At 43.7% G+C, this 23,549-nt stretch overlaps 1 protein-coding gene across 21 annotated transcripts in view; it reads left to right on the top strand.

Moving 5' to 3' along the window:
• KIAA1217 overlaps positions 1–19,909 on the top strand; it is a 370,991-nt gene extending 351,082 nt beyond the window's left edge. For 17 of the 21 annotated variants that reach the window (XM_080974354.1, XM_080974365.1, XM_080974370.1 and 14 more), the window contains 10 exons: positions 5,274–5,404; positions 5,623–5,770; positions 7,278–7,767; positions 8,062–8,242; positions 9,088–9,239; positions 9,903–10,049; positions 11,401–11,520; positions 15,281–16,828; positions 17,342–17,467; positions 18,203–19,909. In XM_080974354.1, coding sequence (XP_080830480.1) covers positions 5,274–5,404; positions 5,623–5,770; positions 7,278–7,767; positions 8,062–8,242; positions 9,088–9,239; positions 9,903–10,049; positions 11,401–11,520; positions 15,281–16,828; positions 17,342–17,467; positions 18,203–18,724 — 3,565 coding nt within the window. In that variant the 3' untranslated portion in view covers positions 18,725–19,909. Of the gene's footprint in view, positions 1–5,273; positions 5,405–5,622; positions 5,771–7,277; positions 7,768–8,061; positions 8,243–9,087; positions 9,240–9,902; positions 10,050–11,400; positions 11,521–15,280; positions 16,829–17,341; positions 17,630–18,202 lie in introns of those variants that run through there. The other 4 variants (XM_080974374.1, XM_080974373.1, XM_080974369.1 and 1 more) reach the window with 4 other exon arrangements.
• The last annotated feature ends 3,640 nt before the right edge of the window (positions 19,910–23,549 follow it).

The raw sequence follows: 23,549 nt of genomic DNA, 5'->3' as shown, positions 1-23,549 counted from the left end.
TGAACATGAAGCACAATTGCAATAGCACATTAAAAAGAAAGAAAGAAAGAAAGGAAACATAAGAAGAGCCTGTTGGGTGAGGCTAGTGGTCCATCTTTGTCCTGCGTTCTGTTCTCACAGCAGTCAGCCTGATGCTGGTGGGAACCCCTCAGCCCTCTTCCATCCTGCAGTTTCCAGTCACTAGAAAGAGCTTATTGAGAACCATTGCTGCTTCCAGCTTGTGGAGGTAGACATAGTCATCAAGGCCTAGTAGCTATTGAAATCCCTCTCTTCCACATCTGAGTTGAGGGCCATCACTGCTTGCTGGGGGACTGAGTTCCATAGTTTAACTAGGCTCTGCATGAAGAAGTCCTTCAAGCCTAAGCAACATAACAAAACCACAAAATTCGTTCTGTATTTGTGTTTATAAAATAAAAACAAACAAAATATCAACAAAACTAAATAGGTTTTGTTTTCAATGGGACTAACTCCCTGATTAAGTGAGCTTTGGACAGCAGCCCAAGAGTTTACAACAAGACATTTTTTGATATATTTTAATTGATTTCTTGCTATTGACTTGGCCATCAGCTTAAACTACCTTTCTGTGAAGGTGACGGATACCCTTGCTGATTAAACTGCAGCAAAATCAATCCCCTGTCCAAATAATTCTTCAGTGTACATTTTGTTAGTTACTCATTAGCAAATTAATTGTTTTTATTACGCCTCACAATTTACAGAATGCTGCATCTGCAGAATGGCTTCTCTGTTTTCAAGGGTGATTTTATTATCAGCTTCTGTCTGACACTTTCAATCCTAGTGCTTTAGAAATTGTCATTTTTGCCATTTCCAGGGATAGCACAGGATCCTACCACCTTCTTTGAAGGCATGTGATTCTGGAGTCCACAGGTGTCTTGCCATTATCTGAATCAGTTAATGACAGTTTAAGCTATTTCGAATGATTTTGAAATCTTACTAAGCTATAGTGTTCTTCAACCTCAGGTCCCCAGATGTTGGTGGACTACAACCCCCATCATCCTTGACCACTGGCTGACTGTGGATGATGGAAGTTGTAGTCCACCAACATCTGGGAACCCTGAGCTACAACCAGCCCACACAAAAGAATCATCAACACTTGCAATTATATTGGTTCCTGTGCATAAGGATCTCTTATCTTGCAAGCACAGGTCATGGCTTGTGGTTGCTTGAAGTGACCTGGTACATATCTAATGTCTCATGTGTGTTACTCATTTGCCCACTTTAAAATTAAAAGGTGAGGTATTCTTGTGCTGCCATAGTTACACCTCTTCTGAGCCTTAACCTTCCTCTACGCATCTTTTCTCTTTCACGCTCAACTCTGACCTCATCCTTTTTTGTGCAAGAACATCTGTGTTCTATAGAGACCCTAAAATACCACTGGCACTAAATATATGTTAAGCAATAGTAATATAGCTGGCGATCAGTGGCGTAGTGTGGGTTGTCAGCACCCGGGGCAAGGCAAGTAATTTGCGCCCCCAACCCGTGGATTTTAGCACTGATTTTAGCACTGCGAGTGCGAGCACCCCCCCCAGATGTTGCACCCAGTGCGGCTGGCCCCCCCTGCACCCCCCACGCTACGCCACTGCTGGCGATTACCACAATGAGACAACATAGTAGTTGGGCTGGAACAGTGCAAATGGAAAAGTGTCAAGTGACTGCATCCTTGCGTCTTGTATTTGACTGGCTACTCCAACTATCATATACTCTTCTGCCTCCATATATTTTTGCTCCAAGAAGTGTTCATAAGAGTGCTGTGTGTGCCTGTGTTAAAACATTTTCTATAGGTTTCAGCTCTGGGGTGTTCTAGTTTTACAGTATTTTACTGCCGCAGCGTGTGAAATTCTCGCACATCTTTTCTTTAAAATAATATAAAGCATTTTTAATTTGTTTTGGAGGACACCCCCCCCCCTTGTGGACCAAAAGCTTGCTTGCAGCAATTGTATTCGTGCGTATCTCAAATGAATCACTGAAATTAAACCGAAATGCTTGTATTTAAGCTGATTACGCTCCTTTGACTTCTGATAGGATTAAATCAGCTTAGGCGGCAATACAAGCACACATTATTTGAGTGGCAAAGCATCACTCATCATTTTCTTGGCCAACATGCCTATTCCTCTCAGAGAGTCCTCAAAGTCCTGTGAATTTGCCGCAACAGCTGGCTGTGCAGGGTGCTCAAGAGCTGGTAGGTGGGCTGGCATAACCGCTCCTTCTCTCCCATCCCTAAAGTAGTTTTGCAGCTTGATCAACTTACAGTTGCAACACAGACAGATAGATTTGTGCAGAGAGAGTTGGAAAGATGTATTCCTTGTCTGTCTGTCTGTCTGTCTGTCTGTCTGTCTGTCTGTCTGTCTTTTACATAAAAGAAACCCTAAGGTAAGATACCAGTGATTCCCATTCAGGCACTGGCAAGCCTCAGACCTGCTTATCTTCAGGAAGGTGGTGGCTTTGGGTGCCTTCAGATCATTTGCAACCCTTTGAAGGAAGGAAAATGCAGCAGAGAGAAGCTGAAGCAGGAGACACACAGGCGCTGCTGCTTCTCTGCTCCAAATTCCATTCCCAAAGCTGCTTTTTCTCTCTGATAAACAGCTGTTGGGCATTAATTGAGCTGACATGTGTAATGTGTAGTTCTGCCCTGCAAAGGAAGCATATACATTGCACTGAATTTCTTTCCCTGGGACATTGGCAAGTACTGCTCACTTGCTGCCCCCTAGTGACTGTTTTTGAGACATTTTAAAGATCCTTGTTTCCTTTTCGTGGTTGGTTGTTTTTCTTACCCACATTCTAGTGACCAGGCAGATCGGCTGCTAGGTTTCTGTGGATGCTGGAATACACACACACACACACACACACACACACCCTCTTCATTTCAATCGAAAAAAAGGCAACAAATCAGATTTTTGAAACATTCAAATTGCTTTCAGATTTGATGTATTTTCTTCACCGCATGTTCTTAGCCTGTACAGTCGTACATTGGTTTTTGAACAACTTAGTTCTTGAACATTTTGCCTCCTGAACACCGCTCACCCGGAAGTGAGTGTTCTGGTTTGCAAATATCCGATGCAGCTTCAGCGGCTTCTGGTTGGCTGCAGGAGCTTCCTGCAGCCAATCAGAAGCCGCACTTTGGTTTTTGAACATTTTGGAAGTTGAATGGACTTCCGGAATGGATTCTGTTCGACTTCCAAGGTACAACTGTAATTCCGTAGTTTAGAATTGTACTGGGGCAGATGTTACATTTCTGAAGATTTCCATTGTGGTTTTTTGGGGTGTCATGTTTCGTTCAGCATGTTTAAGTGGGGACTCTGAAAAGATTGCAAGTTCTCCTTACTTGTGATTACAAATTTTGCACATTTCAGTTTCTTGCATCATGGAGCCTAATCTTATGCTACACTGCTAAGTGACACATGAGTATCTTATTTACAGTGGTTAGCTGCCTATAGCAGCTTCCATGGATGTGAATAAAATTCTCTTATTTTTAGCTAATATATTAATGAATCCTCACATCTAGTTTTAGCTAGAATTGCTGACAAATGAATTTCCCTGTAGCCCAGACAGGTGCATTGAGCAAATCTGTCATCTTTTGACATACTTTTCTTAAACATGCTGTTCCTGTTCCTCATAACAGTTCTGTTCACTTGTGTTAAGAGGAATTATTTACAGCACAATCCTATGCATGCCTCCTCTGAAGCTAATCCCTCTGAGTTCTCTGGTGAGTGTGACAGCAGCCCTTTCCAACCTGGTGCCCCTCCAGATGTTGCTGCCATCGTCCTTCCCCATTGCTCATGCTGGCTGGGGCTGATGGGAGTTGTAGTCCAACAGCATCTAGAAGGCACCAGGTTGTCAAAGGCTGGTGTACAGGATCGCAGCCTTGGCCATTTTACTACAATATTTCTGTTTTAATTGTTGATTATAGAAAATCGTCTTTAGCAGGCAATGCTCTGAAAGCCAATGGGCTGTTCTGACCATTTAATATGTAGTTTAAGAGTAGTTTAAAATACATATTTCTGCCTCTAAAAGCCCTACAGCTTCAGTGATAATATAGATTTAACACACTGTAGTCTATTCACACAGCTGGAGAATCTTGAGGAAAATAATCATATGCTGCAATCCTGCCTTGGAGTCAATCCCATTGAGCATAGTGGGGCTTAGTTCTGAGCAAATATGTGTTTACAACTGCACTGTGGAATATAAATCACATAGATATATTCATTATCGGAATTGTTTATACTGTCAAAGACTTAATCAGAACACAAAGCAAAAATAGCACAAAGCAGGAAGAATAGCCCATATATATTTTGGGGGCTTTGGGCTGTCTCATTTGGTGTGTTTCATATATGTTAATAAAATAAATGTGATTTATTGTTTTTAGAAAATGTACTTTAGCAGAGATTTGCAATTGTATATTCACATCAGCCCTATGAACTCCATCATTATTAATGTAAAGAGTTTCACTGCTGCCACATAGCGTATTGGCCTGAATACAGTGGTACCTCAGGTTAAGTACTTAATTCGTTCTGGAGGTCCGTTCTTAACCTGAAACTGTTCTTAACCTGAAGCACCACTTTAGCTAATGGGGCCTGCCGCGCCGCCGGAGCCCGATTTCTGTTCTTATCCTGAAGCAAAGTTCTTAACCTGAAGCACTATTTCTGAGTTAGCGGAGTGTGTAACCTGAAGCATATGTTACCTGAAGCGTATGTAACCCAAGGTACCACTGTATAAGCTCTAGTTTCTTCCCATATTCTGACCGTGAAAAGTTAGTGCTGCTTAAATTCGCAACCGTACAAAAGTTGGCTTTTAGGATATCGCTGCTGAAACAGACATACCGTAAAACAGAACCAAAAAATGTTTTCTTGCCGATTTGCGAGCTTGGGATTGTTCATTTGCCATTTACGGGTGTGAGTGCCTGCAGAATTGTAGCAATTGTATAGAGATTTGTGATTTTAGCAATTGTACAGTAACTTTTGCAGGCTTGGAAGATAAAAGCCTTAAATTGGCTCGGAGTTACAATTCTACTAACCGCGGCAATTTTCAACCTGTAACCCAATTTTAAGGGAGCGGCTTATATTCGGGTATTGTCTTTTTTTCTCTCCCCCCCCCCCGAATTTTAAAGGTGTGGCTTATTTGCAGGTGTGGCTTATATTTGGGCCAATACAGTATACAAAAATTAGGACGGTATCCCAGGTGCTGAGAATGGATTTTGTCCCTAGCGTTGCCTGTCCACAAACAAAGTCAGGGTTCAACTCTTGTTCTCGCTTTTCCAGTGAGCTGGAAAGTTTTGTTGAAGATCTGAAGAAGGAATCTCTTACAGCCAATAGGACTGTTACACTGAAAGATGTTGAAGATGGGGCTTTTCTTCTACGGCAGGTTGGAGAGGCTGTCGCCACCCTCAAAGGTGACTTCCTTGCTTTATTATTTTATTTATTAAATTTGTAAAACTACTCTTCATCCATAGATCTCGGGGTCACTTATATAGTCCATTTGGAGATTTTCTCCACCTCCACCTCCCCCAATTTTTATTTTGGGGTGTGTGTGTGGGGGGGGGGTGATAATTAGGCCCATGCTGGTCTTCCTCTCTGTCTTAAAAATGCTTTATGACTCTTGTTTTTGCAGGTGAATTTCCAACACTGCAGAATAAAATGCGGGCCATTCTCCGCATCGAGGTGGAAGCTGTGAGGTTTTTAAAGGAGGAACCTCATAAACTAGACATCCTACTGAAGAGAGTTCGCAGCATGACCGATATCCTCACCACCCTCCGGAGGTGATATGTTTTATGCTTCTGTTTATTTATTTCTTCTTTTTTTTACATTATTCTGGACAGGTCATTGGCCTGATGCCATTACAAATTATATAATTGTTTTATATACCTATGTTTCTATTGTTTATGTTTTCATGTTTCACAGGAAGTGATTCATGAATGGAATAGAACGGTGTGAGTGAGTGAGTGAGTGAGTGAATCAATCAATCAATCAATCAATCAATCAGAAAAGGACAGGGTTTTCTCTTATCCTTCTTCCTTTTTGTTCTATAGCCCAAAGAGTTCAGATGAAGATTCTCAGCCTCCCAGTCCTCCTTACCCTAGTAGTTCCCATCGAATTCAATAGGACTCACTTCTGAGTAGATATGGTTAGGCTTCTTGCACTGTAGGTGTGTGAGATAGGCCTGATGTCAGGGTTTGGCACCAACCTACACAACAGGTGCCTGTGGACCAATAAGAGTGCTCAGTGGTGGAGGTGCCATCAGGACTGGACTTTGTGGCAGAAGTCTAGGGCCTCACTCCCGGGGCCCAACAAATACAGCAGTCTTGCATTGCCACATTTGAAGAATTGCCCGTAGAAGACAGTTAAGTCCAGAGTCTAAAAATTATCTGCCTGCCCCACAGCTCAAGCAGCCCTGCTGGTTTTCACACAGCTGGCTCCCATGTGTGAGAAGGGATATATTATGCTTAGCTTTAATGCCTCATCAACACAACAATGAGAAATCCTTTTCAGTCCGGCGGCTGTATTCCTTATTTGACAACTTCTGAGAGCTTCCTGCCAGTGGTGAGCAGTGCTAGAGATATAAACAAGCATGGCGCCAAATGTGAATTTTACTTTTGGCGTTGTGGTCTAAACCACAGAGCCTAGGGCTTGCCAATCAGAAGGTCGGTGGTTTGAATCCCTGCGACGGAGTGAGCTCCTGTTGCTCAGTCCCTGCTCCTGCCAACCTAGCAGTTCGAAAGCACCTCAAACTGCAAGTAAGATAAATAGGTACTGTTCCAGCGGGAAGGTAAACGCCGTTTCTGTGTGCTGCTCTGGTTTCGCCAGAAGTGGCTTGTCATGCTGGCCACATGACCCGGAAGCTGTATGCAGACAAATGCCAGCTCCATCGGCCAGTAAAGCGAGATGAGCGCCGCAACCCCAGAGTCGTCCGAGACTTGGCTTAACAGTCAGGGGTCCCTTTACCTTTACAGTAGGTTTGATTCTGCACACACTTAACATGCTGCTCTCTAGCCAGAAAAGCAAGACATCATCAGAGTTCAAGCCTACTTCTCAGGTAGGCAAAAATGTGTGCAAGGCTGGACTAGTGAGTGGTATAGACTGGGGAGAGTTCTGAAGGCCAGACAGAAGGCCGCATTTGAGCCCAAAGAATGAGATTCTCCACCCCTATTATAAAAGCAGTGTCACTTTCATACAGAAAATCACTAGAGGGAGCCCTTTCTTCAATAGAGAAACAAGACAGTGCTAGCTATATATATACTTCACCGTGTGACTGTCTTCCTCCTGTAGGCATGTTACCGATGGGCTGCTGAAAGGTGTGGATCCCTCACAGGCCGCCCAGTACAATGCCATGGAGAAAGCGACGGCGGCAGAAGTTCTGAAAAAACAGGACGACGCTGCAAAGAGCCCCGCTTCCCCAAAGCAAAAGGTTGGCGACCCCTCAGCCGAACTGTCTGTCAGGTCAGAGGTGATCCCTGTCTCGAGCATGACCGTCCACCATGCACAAAGCTCCCCGGTGGTCATGCATCAGTCTCAGCATTCAACAACACTGGTCAGCAATGCCCCAAATTCTCCCGTGGCAAACAGCCCCTTGGCAGGTTCATCCGCATCATGCCACCTGATGCCTGCCATGCCAGAGTCTGCTGCAGCCGCAGTGACAGCGACCACCCAGCAAACGCAGGCACCTCAGTCACCCCAAGTTAATGGCTCCACCATGCAAAGCCTTTTTATCGAGGAACTTCACAGCGCCAGTACCAGGAACAGAGCTCTGTCAATTGAGGTACACATGGTGCATGTTATGGCAGGGAGGGTTTCGGGTGCTGTTGGCCATCTTAAGAATGAGGCAGGAGAACTCTGGGCTGTCTTTTTGGACGGTATAGGAGCCCTGTTTCTTGAGTGCCAAACTTAGCATGACATTCATAAATGTCATTTGGCAAAGATGGCTAGCAGAACTCGGAGCACCTCTGCATATTTGATTCATCTAAAAGTTTATAAATAAAAATTTTAAATACAGAGTGAAGCCCAAACTGATTTCAAAATATTCCCCTCTCTCTCTCTGTGTGTTTCTTCTTAGAAAGCAGAGAAGAAATGGGAAGAGAAAAGGCAGAACCTCGATCACTACAACGGAAAAGAATTTGAAAAACTCCTCGAAGAAGCACAAGCCAATATCATGAAATCAATCCCAAACCTTGAGATGCCTCCACAAGCCACAGGCTCGCCGAAAGCGGACGCAGCAGAAAAAATAGAAGTCTCTGGTAAGGTTTAGTGCATTACAGTAAGATAGATGGGTGGAGCTTCGATGTTGGACTCTCTTTTAAATGTGAAAGAAAACAGTTACTTTTGACTTCCGAGCTCCAAGTCTTAGAGAAAACATATTGGTGGGAATGTAGGCCCTACTTGCTAATAAGTGGAAGGTGCATAACTCAGTGGTAGGGCACATGCATGCAGAAAAGCTCCTGACACCTTCAGGTAGGGCTGGGAAAGATGATCTGCCTGGAACTCTGGAGTGTCTCTGCCTGCCAGTGTAGTTGATAATGAGCTAGATGAACCCAATGGTCCAACTCATTCCTTCCTGTGCTCTACCCTATAAGCAGGGGTGGCCAACCCCCAAGAGGCTGCGATCTACTCACAGAGTTAAGAATGGGCAGTGATTTACCCCCTTTTTGGGGGTTCAGGTCTAAGTTGTTGAGGTTTTTTTTTGAAAGGAAAGCCCTGTTTTTTGGGGTTCAAGTCCTTTTTTATAGGGGAGCAAAACTTGCTGAGCTTCTTTGGGGTGAGCCAGTCATCTACCAGACGTCCAGTGATTTACCGGTAGATCACGATCTGCCTGTTGGATTTGCCTGCTATAAAGCAATACCTTACAAAGCAATTTTGGGCACAGTGCAACCAAGGATCTGGCACTTTCAGGCCCCATTGATCAATGCTCTGTTCAAAAGGGTTTCTACACTGAGCATTAAACACATGCTTAATTGGAAACTTGAGCAGCACGTTAAATCTCCCATCAAACATAAGTGGAATACCATGTTGGTTAACTTTAGGGTGGTAGGCCATGTTTTTAAAACCACTGCATCTACCACATTGTCGCACCTTGAATTTTCAGAAGAGGCTCCTAACCCAGAGCAGGAGACCGAAAAGCCAGTGAAGTCTCCACCTCCTCCACCTCCGCGTCGCAGTTATCTGATAGGATCTGGACTAAGCACAAGACTGGGAGAAGTCAGTTACGTGACCAGGAAAGACAGCACTTTGGTCAAGGTTTGGTGATTGAGGCAATTGAAGCAAAATTAGATACCCAGAACAGGAAGAGCTTCTGGGCAAGACAATGTCTTTCTTACTTAAGTTGCCAATGGGGTGGGTGGGTGGGTGGGTGGGTGGGTGGAGGTTTGTGACCCAAACGGGCATCGAAGGAAGACTGTCAGGAAATGCATTTCATACAGTAGGCTCTGCCCATCCCTGCCTTCATGGGAATCATTCTCCCTGTATTCTTATTTATAATAACGTGAAAAAGATTAGAAGCTGTGTTCATTCTATGCATGTTCAAGAATTTGAAAATAATCTTCAAGAAGCCAAATATTTAACACAGATTGACAAAATTGATGAGAACAGTTCCATAGAAACCTTTCTAGTGATCTCTTCTCTGCTTGATTTATCCATCTGTCTGTTTCATTATCTCCCCCAGCCGCCCAAGGAGATACATTAAAATCTTTCCGTCACATAGCATGGCATGGTCTTAGGCTGCCAAATCTAAATGTGATAATTGATGTTGAATTTCTTCTGGAGAATGGGATGGGATGCTGCTTCCCCTTCAGGAAACTAAAGAAAATGTAATAGAGGGGAGCATTTCGTTTTGTTGGTGTCATGCTAATGGTCGAATTGCTTAAATATTAGTTTTTTTAAATTGTTTGTTATACTACTTAGGAAAGCAGTGAAGATGCTGCTCAAGGAGCACAGCCAAAAGTCCCTAAGGAAGACCATGCCTCTCCTCAACCCTTGGCTATGGGCACAATTCCACCTGCAAAGGAGGAGGAGGAAGAGGACGGAGACAGAATAATGGCAGAATTACAGGTATGACGAGGCTGGACCTGCAGAGATATGTACCTTGGATATTCCAAGGGAATTAAGTCCTGCTTAAGTGAATGGGCAAGTGAGCTCCTTCAGGAAATACACATTGTCGCTCATTGCTGCAGCCTATATCAAGATATGGTCTCAGGTGTAAGTAAATGGGATAAGAAGGGGAAAGCTTGTTTCTATGCCTTTCTGGTGCACACATCCATTTCATATACAGGTACAACTTGGTTCAGGTCAGGAAAAACTGGATCTGGAGGAGGATTTGAATATTTGTGGCCATAAACAGGCCAAAGATCAGAGTTAGATTCCAGTGGTTTGAACTCCGGATCCTATTGTCAGCAAGTATTCAGAACTTGCCTAAGGATTATCTAGCCTGCTCGTTCATTGTAACGAATGGTTTTTCTGTGACATTGCTGAAGTCTAGGGGCGCAATCTAACAACTGTCAGTCACAATCAAGTCCTGTTCAGTTGCTCTTGAGAGCTGTGACTGACTTGGGCTAGATTGTATTGCTTACTATGCGATTGGTATTGACTGCATATTTGACGTGCACTTTGGGGGCACTCTTCGTGCCAGTCTGTGGAAGACAAAACTATTCATTATATTAAAATAATATATCCACTGGCTCTCACATCTGTCAGTGATTCCAAGAAGGAGGTGAACACATAGATGGTTATCAAGCTTCAACAAATCTTCTCATGGGGCTAACTATGATGGCAGGCCCTCCTTGCTGTGGCAAACTAATGAGGTAATAATGTTCTGGGACGCTTTTATTTTTACCATTGGTCAGAACTTGCTCTTACTCAAAAGGTGTAGAATTCTTGTTATAAAGAACTAGCAGCTGTAGATTCCAGCTCTAAAACAAGGCTGGGGAGTGCAGTGTGGAGCTTGATTCTCTTTCAGTAACCTTTTTTCAGCCTGTAACATTTCAAACAATTAGTGTGGACTGGAAGAGAGAGAAACCATTATTGAATTTATAACTTTGTATGCCACATAAAGATCTCCGGGTAACATTAGCTGTGGCATGATTGTCAGGTTAAAGGTTTGTTTTAAATAAACCAGCATGACATGAGGCATGTAGTTTCATCAGCCAATTCATATAGTATTGCTGTGCTGTCATTTTGAGACAGGGCTTCACAGCTGGCCAGTAGGAACTAACCCTTAGCTTTTCAGCCTAGACATAATTTCTGGGCCCCTGTTGATATAGCCTTCTTTGATCAGAGTTGGTCCTGAAAAAGCTCAGAGGAAAAAAGTAAGCAAGCAAACTCTTGACTGGAACGGCTCCAGGAAGTGACTTGGCTCTTGATTGGAAAAGGTCTTCCGATAACATGCCATGTTTTAACTCTCTAGGTTTTCCAGAAGTGCTCTTACATGGATGTAAACTCAAACAGCCATGTTGAACAGTCCAGAAATGACACTCACACAAAAGATGCAAGGCCTGTGGCCTTAATACATCCCAAGGAGAAGAAGGTAACAGTGGCATTTGAGTTCTGCCACATCCTCTTGGCCTCACCTTCTTCCCTTGCTTCCAAACTAACCCTGTGCCTTGTGCATTGGTTACTCTCTCTCTTTCTCTCTCTCTTTGTGCTGTGTTGGCTGTGTTTTCATGTATCTAGATTTGTGACCCGTCTTAGCACCAAGGTTCTCAAGATGCTACTAGCCTTTAGGAAAACAGAATTAATATGTGGTGAATGAGGAAATGTTTAAGCGACTCAACACAAATCTTAGGATTACCTCTGTTGTACAGTGGGGTACAAATGCTCTTAAGATCTGAAGTTTAGGCATTTTTATTTTTAAATTTTCTATCACACCTAATTTTCCGGGGAAACTCAAGGTAGCTAACAAATCTGTAGCAGAATAGAAAACAGGTATCAATCCCCAAAACAAACCCAACTGTGCAATCAAAATTCTAACGTAAATCTGAAATAAATTTTAACCATTCCAACACTGACATCACCTAAGGTTCTCTTCTTGAGACCAAAGAAAGGATACAGTGTTTAAACATACAGTCATACCTCATGTTGTGTCCGCTTCAGGTTACATCTTTTCAAGTTGCGTCCTGCGGCAAGCCCGGAAGTACTGGAATGGTTACTTCCAGGTTTCACTGCTGACGCATGAGCAGAAGTGCTAAATCGCACCCCACGCATGCACAGACGCGGCACTTCTGGATGTGAACGCTTTGAGTTGTGGGCGTGCCTCCAGGACAGATTACATCCGCAACTCAAGGTTCCACTGTAGTGATCTGAGTGTCTGTAAGACAGTGTTTGAATTTGGCTCTGAGAATACTAAGCTAAGAAAATTGAAATAAAGTAGTGCCCATTTTGCTGCAGACCAGTGACAAACTGCAATCCTACGTACACTTACCGGAGAGTAAGCTGCACTGACCACAGTGGGACAGTTCCTGAGTAAACACAGTATTGTTTTGAAAGTTTGCTTTATAATAAGAGGAGCAGTAGCTGGAATGCATATGATAACACCAACTGGGGAAAGCAATTGCAAGTTTCAATATTGCTTTCAACGCAATAGCTCTAAAGCTCCAGGCAAATTGTTACACAAAGCAGATTCCTTTCTAATTTTTGCATTCATAGTTAGGGGACTTTTGGGGTGGTATTAATACCTGCTTAGGAATTTTGTTCAGCTATAACTGAAGTAGAATCAGGTGGAATTAAGATGCTGCACCTGAATAAAAATGTAACTCCATCGGTTCAACTCCCTGTTCCAGGGAACAAGGCCATCTTTTCCTTCCCTAGCAAAGATAAACACAATCCAGACCATAGAGTACCTTTTGCCCAAAGTGTAGTTTGAACCTGCAACCCTGAGATTAAGAGTCTCATGCTCTACTGACTGAGCTATGCTGCAGGGTAGCTTTGTATATGTATACTCAACACCTCTAACTTGGCATACTCAAGGCAGCATTCGATGTTGGCTTCCCGATTTCCTGCAACTGGCGAGATGAAACACGCAGTGAGCCATCTCTCTCATGTGCCCTGAACAGCATGTAGCGCTTTGCTAGCTTTAAATAATAATACTGAATAGCCTTTTGACCCTAGAAGCCAGAATATTTCCGACAACACATGAAACACTTCATGCCAATTGTCCATGTAATGCCACCTACATCTTTGGCTCTTTTTGACTTCTGCTTGGTTTGCATGAAACCTTTTTCATCTTTTCTCCTGGATCCTTAGGAGGGGTTATGGTTTCCTTGACGTGCTAACAAACTACATATGCATGGGGTGGGAGCAAGTTTTAAGTTGCCTCTTGTACAATGATAGTTGTCTTCCAGACTCTTGTACTGTGTTGTGTTTTTAAAATCAAGACACCCGTGTTGAAAAACAAGTAGTTAACTTGCACTTGTGATGGCTTTAGTGTGACAGGATAGTAATTCTGATTCTGGAGAGGCTGGGACATGGAGGCCCAGCAAAGTTGAGCATTTGCTGGGGGCCTCCTGAAGAGAGCCCCATGGATCTACTACACTTACTTATTGGGGGGGCAGAGCCTGGAGGCTGCCTTGCCCACGAGCACTCCAAAACCTGTAGCAGATCCTGCCAATGGACTATGATTGTTATCTAATGTGGATGGACAATCCTATATTCTCAAATTATGTGACTATACCTTTTTTGTTGTGGTCCAGCAACAATTTTGCTTGAAGTTGTTTCTGTTACGAACAGACTAAAACTGTAGTCTACCAATGGAAGCAGCTGCTTCCAGGCTTACTCTTTTGACTCTCTATCTCATCGTTGCACATCCTTTTGTAGCCCTGCTGGTCAGAGTAACAAGTTGGGAGCACTTTTTTACTGAACTAGCAGGAATGCATTTGAAATGCAAAGGCAAGATGTCCTGATCTCCCCCGCAGCCAATCACTTTTGGAGTCGTTTTTGCAAACCAGGAGTCATAAATCCACCTCAATACACACGAGTGCTGAGGACCGTTGTAGTGTTGCATGTAGATGCTGGAGCTAGCCAGGGTGTGTGTGTGTGTGTGTGCGCGCAGGGGAAAAGGGCCCTTGCAGCAGTTCCTGCTGCCAAAATGCATAGGCTGTGCCAGCAGACCTACTTAATCCATTTTCAGCAGAAACAGACACCGTTGTACCTTGCAGTGGGAGCTGCTGCTTCTTTTCCTAGGGTGCTGCCTCTTCAACCACACCCGGTATTTTGACCTCTTGCTTTTCTCCATTCCTATAAAATAAGGTATTGACTCTGCGCGTAAAAATCCACTTTTGTATCAGTTGCGACATTCAGTACTAATGTCAACATCAGGAGAGACTGAGGATGAGGGATAGGAAACGCCACCAGCAATGTTCTTGCCACCATCTAATCTAATACCAGGTTTGAATGTGATTGTTTTGCAAGACTTCTTTGCAAAATGTAGCTCTTCTAAATAAACAAGCTCCGAAAGCTATTTACCGTAGGGATGCCTTGCTGGGCCTCTCTGCCTTGCCCTAGGGGCTCTCCCTAAGCCATGCCCCTCTTTGCCCCTGCTCCACAGCCTCCTCCAGTTCTTCTGCCTGGCTGACATGTGTCCTTGAACTCTAACCATGCCCATGGATGAGTGTACACATAAAAACCTCTGGCTTTTGTGTGGCTGGACCATAACCTACTGTACCAAGATAAGAGAGCCACTTCCGTTGCCCCACCTTCCACTTAGATGTGACCCCTGAAAGGTTGCTCACTGGAGAATGCAGCCCTCCAGCTGGAGAAAAACAAAAACCCCACCCGCTAATCAAATGTAATGGTTATACCAGAGGAAGAGGCCTTTCTGAGCTAGCCAGCTTGGAGAACTGGCTTCAGTGTTAGCAGTCAGCATTCTAGTCCTAATGGTGTGGTCATTGTTTCCTAACAAAGTTTAGTCCAACAGCCTAAATGAAAGGTTTCTGTTTCATACAAAACAATCATTGAAAGGGAGGAATATTATCAAGATGGCACAAATGTTGTACAGGATGTAAAGTCTATGGAGGGGTTGCTTAAAGGACTCATTCTAGAACCCGTGTTGTCTGCCTGCATAGTTTTGTGTGTAATACAAAGTTCTACCAGATTTGGAGTAAACCCCTGGAAGAGGTGCAAAAATCCGCTGAAGACCATGGAAATGGCTCTGCATTGATGTAGAAAGTGGCCCGTTCACATTATCTGTACTTTATCTGATGATGTGCTAAATAATTGGGGGGAAATAGTCCCAGCCTTAAAAAAAAAAGTTGTATCCCTCAGTAACTAAGTAATGCAACTCTTCCCCCTAGGTGTATGGGGAGGCAACAAAAGATAGTGACCATCCCAAGCACCAGACAGAAGAGATGGTCTCGGATGCTCCCAGAATTGCTGAAAACTCTGCCTTCAGCAAAGATTTGCTTTTGGAGAATAAGGAGTATGCACAAACAAATTCTCTTAAGCTGAAAACAAACTGCTCCATTGTGTTAGACAATGAAAGGAAGACGGGGCCTGAAGAAGCACAATGTCCCGCAGTTGAAACTGGAAGACAAAGGTCAACCAATGCTGCACTTAGAGAGACTGGTCATGGTTCGCCCCAGAATGAGCCTCTCAGTGGTGCAGGGGCAACTCCTGTCAGTCAAACAGACTCATACACTCAGGAGGCTTCTCCTAAGTCTCCAGAGGAACAAGAAATGTCTGCTGGGGCCTATAATCAAGTTGTGCTGAGGCATAAGGTACCTAGAAATGTTACCTTAAATAGTATGGATGAGGCAGAGTCGCCAACTAGCTCTCCGAGTGATGAAAGCCCACCATCGGAGAACATTGCTTTCATGATTACCAAAACGGCAGTCCAGTTTCTGTCCAGTGGAGAGGTCCACGATATAGTCAACAGGCAGGGAGAAGATGTGCAAACTGTGAACATTGATTCCAGAAAGGAAGCAACATCCCAACAAGGGACGCTAGAGAACCGTGAAAGTGAAGAGCCCGTGGTCTGCTTGGACAAAAAACCGGTAATCATTATTTTTGATGAGCCAATGGACATCCGATCAGCTTATAAAAGACTTTCAACAATATTTGAGGAATGTGATGAAGAGCTGGAAAAAATGATGACAGAAGAGAAGATAGAGGAAGAAGAGGAGGAGGAAGAAGACCAAGAACCTGAGACACGTGGTGCCCGTAACATAGGAGTTACCAGTGCAGACAGTCATAGGAGTCATGGGGCTGATGACGCAACAAGCGGCAGATTTGAGCAGGACTTCAGACAACGCTATCTGTCTAATTCAGCGACTCAAGCCAAACTCCTTGAAGGGCAGGAAACAGATGAGATGGATCTCAGGAAATCTCCTTACATTTATGCGCCACATCCAGAGTCAAAGCTGGACACTCCCGATACAAAGAAGAAATTCAAGTTTAAATTTCCTAAAAAGCAGCTGGCTGCTCTTACGCAGGCAATCCGCACAGGGACTAAAACCGGCAAGAAAACTTTGCAAGTGGTTGTGTATGAAGAGGAGGAGGAGGACGGCACTGTGAAACAGCACAAAGAGGCAAAAAGGTTTGAAATCCCGAGCAGTCGGCCCGATGACGCTTCCGGGAAGGAGGAGCCAAACTTAACTGTACAGACTTCTAGGACTGAAGAAATTAGAAAGAACACGTACAGGACTCTGGACAGCCTGGAGCAGACTATTAAGCAACTGGAGAGCACTATTAGTGAGATGAGCCCAAAATCAGTTTCTGAAGCTCCAGCCCGATCGGAGGGAACTTCTGTCCCGGGCTTTTTCTCACCAAAAGAATCCCTAGCGCTGGAAGAGACTATTGCTGATGTTGAACCCCCTTCCTCAATACCGTCAACTTCACGTAAGGTACTTTAGTATGAGAAATCACAACTCCAGCTGCTTTCTAAAACAAAATCTGCCGTAATAATCACCATTAAGCAAGAGGTGTCTTCTGATTGGTTTGCTTCCTTTCGGGTGGCTTGTTTGGTGCATCCATTAGGTGTCTAACAGCTAATAGATTTGTGTGTGGTTTTATTTTAAATAAAATAAAATCTCTCCTGCTGATTGGTGATGGGCAATCAAAGGAAGCTTGGTCAGCTGTGGGCGAATCAAAATACCTGGGACTGCCAGTTAAACGTAGGTTGATCTGTAGTTGAGCCTTTGACCTCCATTTTTGATTCCTGGAATTAACACCAGTGGTGTGCCTTGTGGTGTGGATCCTTTTGGTGCTTCCCGTGCATGTCTTGGGGGCTTTGCCTTCTCACTCAAAGCAGCTTTGGCCATGGTGCGTGAGCCTCCACCTTGCCCATGCACTGATGCTCACCCCACGTTTCCCTTATCTCTCTCCCCTTCCCCTTGGCACCCCAACCTTCCTCACAGGGTTCAACCAGCACGTCACAGACCAGCAGGATGCCAATCCCTGCAGCCGCAAAAAGTAGACAGCAAAGCAACGCAGACAAAACAAGCAAACCGCACAAGCTACAGGATCAACGCCAGTACAGACAGGTAGTTTTACCCTAAACCCAAAGCTTGGGTTGGACTTGAAAGCGGATTGTGTGTGTTTGGTAAATGTGTAAGTCAAGTGACCGACTTGGATGATACCAAATAATGGACTTTTGTCTTCCCGCTGAAATCTGGAACTGGAAATCCAGGGAATTGGGGGGGGGGGCATGAAAATATTTAATGGTAGCATTGTCTCTCTCTCTCCCTCCCTCATGCTTGCGCATGTCTTCAGTAAACCATCTCCTGCTTTTTTGAGTTTTGTTCCAGTACTCGGCTGCAGTTTCCTAAATGTCAGCGACGGGAACAGATGCAGTTTGAAGCATTTCAGATGACACTGTCGATACTAACTCCCTGTTTAACAGACCGCAGTGAGAGCCTATTAACCACCCACCAAAACGTTTCCACCCTCACCTAACAACCCTACAAGCATGGCCAATGTGGTGAACAGCCCAGTTTTTGTGGCGCCCTCCTTTCCCCACCCTCTTCTCCTGTCAGCTTCTCCCCCACTCTGTCCATCTTCTGTCCCGTAGCTGAGGGAGGGGCGGCGGGAAGGAAGGAAGGCGGGAGGGAGGCCTCCCAGGTCCAGCCCATAGGTGCAAGATTTAGTGCCAGCTTCAGAGACTCTATATCCATTCTTCCTTTCTGCAAGCCTATCCCATACAGCTCCTTTTTTTGTTTTGTTTTGTTTATTGTGTATGTTGACTTAAATTGTCTCCCACCATCTTTATTTATTTACAGGCTAATGGAAGTGCTAAGAGAGCTGGTGGGGACTGTAAGGCCACTTCCCCTAACCTGTCTGCTTCAAAAATCCCAGCCTTTCCTTCCACCTCTGGGAAAAGTAGCTCTGTTTCTAGCGGTGATAGCACTAACCTTCTGAGCCCCCCTACTAAAGCCTCTGCCCCTTCTTCTAACCCTCTCAGTCCTCCAACAGGTCGCCCTCCTCATTCCGCTTCCCTCATCCCCTCTGTCTCGAATGGCTCCTTGAAGTTCCAGAGTCCCGCTCACACAGGTAAAGGTCACCATCCTCTTTCATTCTCAATACAGACTCAAAATGGCCGGCCACCCCCTCTTCCTCCAGCTCCCTTTTCCTCGTCCTCCTTCTCCTCTCCCTCCTCCTCCTCCTCCTCTCCCCCATCACTGAGTCAAGGTTCGAAGAGCATCCGCTCGATCCACACACCCAGCTTCACCAGCTACAAGTCCCAGAACGGAAGTGTCAGCAAACCCGCCCCATCTTCCTCCATCACCAAGGAATCAACTTAAAAGCTCTATACCGGCTAGTGCAAGTTGCAGACAAAATCTTCTCAGTTGCTGATGTCGACATTGCCCACCGGTATTGCAGCTGAGGAGCGCATACCAAACTTGCTGTAGAGTTTCAGGCTGAAATTTGAAACTTGTGCTAAATACTGGGTTATTACAAGTGAGAGACAAAAAGTAGTTTTGTAGGCATTCGCTGCTGTCAAAATGCAAGAGGGGGGAGGGCGAGGGTGGGGGGTGGTTGGGGTCCCTTCAGCCAGAAACTGTTACAAAAAGTACAATGGGAGTATGAATGAAACTAGAAGTATGAGTGCACAGACATGGATCGAGCATGAAAATAAAGTGTATTAAAGCGAGTTATTTTGTATAAAGCTATTTTTAAGTATGAGAACTAAACATCGTGTGATAATGCAAAATTATAAAACTGAAACTAAGATATTTTTCTTTTATTTTAGTGTTATCCAAATTTGTTACAGATTTCTATTTTTGTCAAAAAACAAAAACAAAAAAACCCTTCATGGTTACTTTCAGAAATCTTTTTTGCCAAAACATTTGATACTATTATAACGTACATTTTGATAGTTATGCTGAACACCTTCCTCTGCACAAGCGACAAGAGTTAAGATTGAGACTGACGTGGTAGGAGGCAACTTTACCTATTGCACTGCCATTCAGATTATATTTAATAACAATTTGCGATGCCAAGGAAAAAAATTGTTTTTACATTTAGGCATTTGCTGATTCCCTTTTGCTTCCTTCATTTTTCCATTTTACTGAGACCTGGGTAAATCATGTAGTACTACCATGTGGATTATTTTTTTAAAGTGTATACTTCTGTACTGTTCTGTATAATGGAAAAACCTCTGTACATATTATAATATAAATATATAAATATAAATATATAAATATAAAATATAAGTACAGTATGCGGCTGGGCACAGACAAGAGTAGTTTTTGACACCAAAGGTCCATTTTATGCATGGTTCTCAAGTACACTTTGGGAAAAGGTCAGTGAGGGACAATTGGGAGTTGCCAAGGGGGGTGGGGGTGGGCAGGGATGGGTTTCAAAAAGCAACCTGTGTGGCAAGGCGAGTGGTTCTTTCTGTAAATATCTTATTTGTACAACTCTATAATACAGAAGCAAAAAAAAAAAAAAAAAAACCTTTGCAAAAATAAAGGGCTGCATGCTTATGTTGTGGTATGATTTTGACACTAATCAATTATTTTGTAGTTTTCATACTAGCCCACTGAAAGAAAAGGGCACAAGCACTTTAAAGTCGTGGTGGGTTGTGTCTGCTGTTTGTTATAAATACATACGAAGGTGAGCAACTTCATGCATTGACCAAAATGCACTAGTTTTACCTGTGCAGGTTACGTTTTGTCAGTGGCAGCTGTCTCAACCCGCCTAATGGTAGGGCCAGCACTAGCCGTACACAGAGGACAGTGTGTAAATGGCTACTAGGCTATATACCGCCTGTGGCAGGATGCCCTTGAATGCCTGCTGCTGGGAATCACATGTGGGGAGTGTTGTTGCACTCAGGTCTTACCTGTGGGTTTCCCATAGGCCTCTGGCTGGAGGGTGGAATAGGATGCTGGACTAGATGGGCCAATGGTTTGATCCAGCAGGGCAGCTTGTCTTGTCTACAAGTGGCCATTTTTCTGCAGGAAATCATGATAGGAAGCTGAGGTCCAATGCAGCATCCTCTCTCAAAAGTTTTGTGTTACGCACACACCACAGTATTTTCCCTTATTAGCTTAAGTTTTTTACATCATGTGCGGCTTGACCACAGCCTAGAATCCCCAACTGGTGGCTGCCACTAACATAGGGGCAACATCCTGCTTGTCTTGCTTGTTTTATAATAACGTGCGGCAGATTATCGTGCTGGCCCAATACTGCAATCTGCAAAAATGTAAGTGAACAGAAGCCTCTTACGTGACCTTGTTCAGGAATTTTAAGGAGCCAGTAGTTTTTAAATTAGTGCAGTTTTCAAAGGGATGGTCTCCCATCTGAATCCAAAATGGCAGCCAGCTGACTTCAAGACATAAAAGAAAACCTGCTCCTTGATCTCAGGAACCATCACGCAAAATCTGATTACAATATCTTAAGTGTCCAAATATACAGTGAAAAAACAAATTTTCCAAATTATATAGTTGATACTTCTAGGACACACCTCTGGCAACTGCATACCTTTGGAAGCAAGTAAAACAACACTCTGTTAAGAGTAAGTCACAAACATAAAGTTCTTGCATTATCAGTCCACCCAGTGGATGGGCTACATTTGCCCCTGCATGCATAAATAAATATCCATATCTATTATCTATATAGGAATAAAGTGAGATTGAAAAACAATTTCAGTTTACAGGAAAAGTTTCTGCTCACTTGGAAGATGGATTCTTGGGTGCTGATGCAGCATGTGAAAGTTCCTTAATTTTTTTAAGGTTCTGAGAGCCCCATCTCCAACTAGCTGATATTACTCCTTGTAGACAAAGCTACCAGAAAAGTAGAAAGGTGAGTGGTAGGTGGTTCATATACCATTTGGGGGAAGAGGTTTAGGAAACTTCCACCATTACCAGTTGTTCAGCATTACAACCACTCATTGCTCCAGAGTGCTACTAACTTTATTTATATCCACCCTCTTCAAATGATTGAGGCAGCTCTCAACATGATTTAAAAAGTCCACACACAAAGCTACAAAACAAAATTATGTTTCTGCCAGCAGAGCCAGCACAATCAACCCACAAGTCAAGCAGTCATTGGGCAAAGTTCTCCCTTGAACATGAACATCTTACGCATTTGCTGAAGGCCTAGAGCAGGGATAACTCCGAGAACTCTTATTTAAGAGAGGGGCAGAGCCCCCCCCCCCCAAAGCAATGATGGTGACATTCAGGCTAACTCTTGATTTTTAAGAATGAGTGCGCCTCTTTTTTACAAAAGCACTGACTGCTGGTGTCCATCTTTTGACCAATCTTGGTGAACCTGGAAATGTTGGAGTCTGGGTAAAGAAGGCATAAATCCAAATGCCATGGCAAATATCAAGACAAACTTCTGATAAGCACCTGAATTTTCAGATTTTGGGGTATATTATTAATAACACAATTGCCATCAGCATGTGTGACACTTTACAATCTAAGAGGGCTTATCCCTTAAGAACCTGACAATCTGAAATTTGGCACATGAGAGGCATGAAGAGGCAAACTGTGTGTTTCCGTCACATATACTCAGTTACAGTAGGGTCCATGAGATCTGGGGCAGAGGGTGTTCCAAAGGCTTACATGGAGACAGCAGACGTTGAGTGGTTTGAAATAAAGTATATATGCTGCCATATCATAAAGCATCAGGGTGGCACAGAACAACATGTACACAGCAAAACATAAGACATGATTTAAAACACTACAAAATAATCATTGAAATGGCTGAGCAATCAGGAACACCTTAGACAACTGCATAGGCCTATTGGCATAAAATGCTATTCAAGAGAAACCTGAAGGTAATGCTGCCTGCCAAATCCACAAGAGTGGATGAGACCAGCGACACAAAATGCCTGACATCTATCAGAAGCCAGTGAGGCCTCTAACACGGGAGACAACTAGCATCATGCAGTAAAGGCCAAAAGGGTAGAGGAAGCAATATATTTTCAGATAGTGGAAGAAGGTGACTGAGTGGTAAGAGTGAAGGCTTTACAGGCAGGGATGCTTGTGCCTATAGTGGACCATAGTCCTCTATGGCAAATGGAGAAGAGGGCAGGGACAGGGAAGCGACCATGGAAGACATCAAACGGAAGAACTAAGTGCTTGAATTGGCTCTAGGAGCAGACAGGAAGCCAGTCTTGTGATCAAAGGAAAAGGGGGGCAATTCATTTTGGAAGCAGCTAAGAGAGACAAGGGCCGTTCCAAGGTGGAAAAGTTTGCAAGAGGCAACAAACTCAAACCAGGGTTTCCACCAAAGGGGCAGAGAATAAAGGCCATATTTTCTGCAACGTTGAAATGGTGGAAGCAAGAGGCCTTGACAAAGGATGGAACAAAGGGACAGAAGAATCAAAGACAAAAAGAAACCTTTCTATCTGCTCAACTGTATGATAAAGTGGGACTTGGATATATTGAGTTTGAGATGACACTGGAAATCTTGTGACACTCAAAATCTTCTGCCTAACGTTAGGGCTGGCCCCAGATGTGACAGTGAAAGGCAGCTGATTATAAAACACCAAAGAGAAAGTCTAACGAGGGTGTGCACATATAGAATTATAAATAATTACGAACATACACGGTGTATAAAGCATCAGAGATAAAAGTCTGAAGCTGTATCACTTCGTAACAAAATTAAAATCAAGGTTCATTAACAAAACTCTTAGGGGTAAAGCAGATTGTTTCTCTCCACATTCCACCCTCACTCCAATCTGGACTGAATACAAGCAAGTTTGTGCAAAGAAGCTTATTTATATACTGCTTTTCACATATACAGTTATGAATCGCAATACAACTAACTCACAATATACATAAAATCATTAAAACCAGCATTCCAAATATCAAGAGAGTCATAATTTCAACAACTACAGCTTCAAGAACCAAAAGAGAACTGCATACAGTCAGGAAACACCAAGGTAAGCAGAAAGGTCTTTTAACTGCCTATGAAAGCACCTCATCATCAGTACCTGACTGATCTCCATAGGGAACTCAATCCACAAAATGGAACAAACTCTCTTTTAAACCCTGGCACATTTCAATAGGTCATGGGACAGTCAGGAGAGCGCAGCCCGTAGATCAAAGTTGTATGGGCGCACATTATGACTCATTGCAAACAGCTCTAAAATGTGTTGAACTGCAGGCTACTGAA

Source organism: Podarcis pityusensis, assembly GCF_964106645.2.
Source record: "Podarcis pityusensis genome assembly, chromosome: 12".
In the NCBI taxonomy this organism is placed as follows: Eukaryota; Metazoa; Chordata; class Lepidosauria; order Squamata; family Lacertidae; genus Podarcis; species Podarcis pityusensis.
Note: the sequence above shows the minus strand (reverse complement) of the source record. Positions and strands in the feature narration are given on the sequence as shown.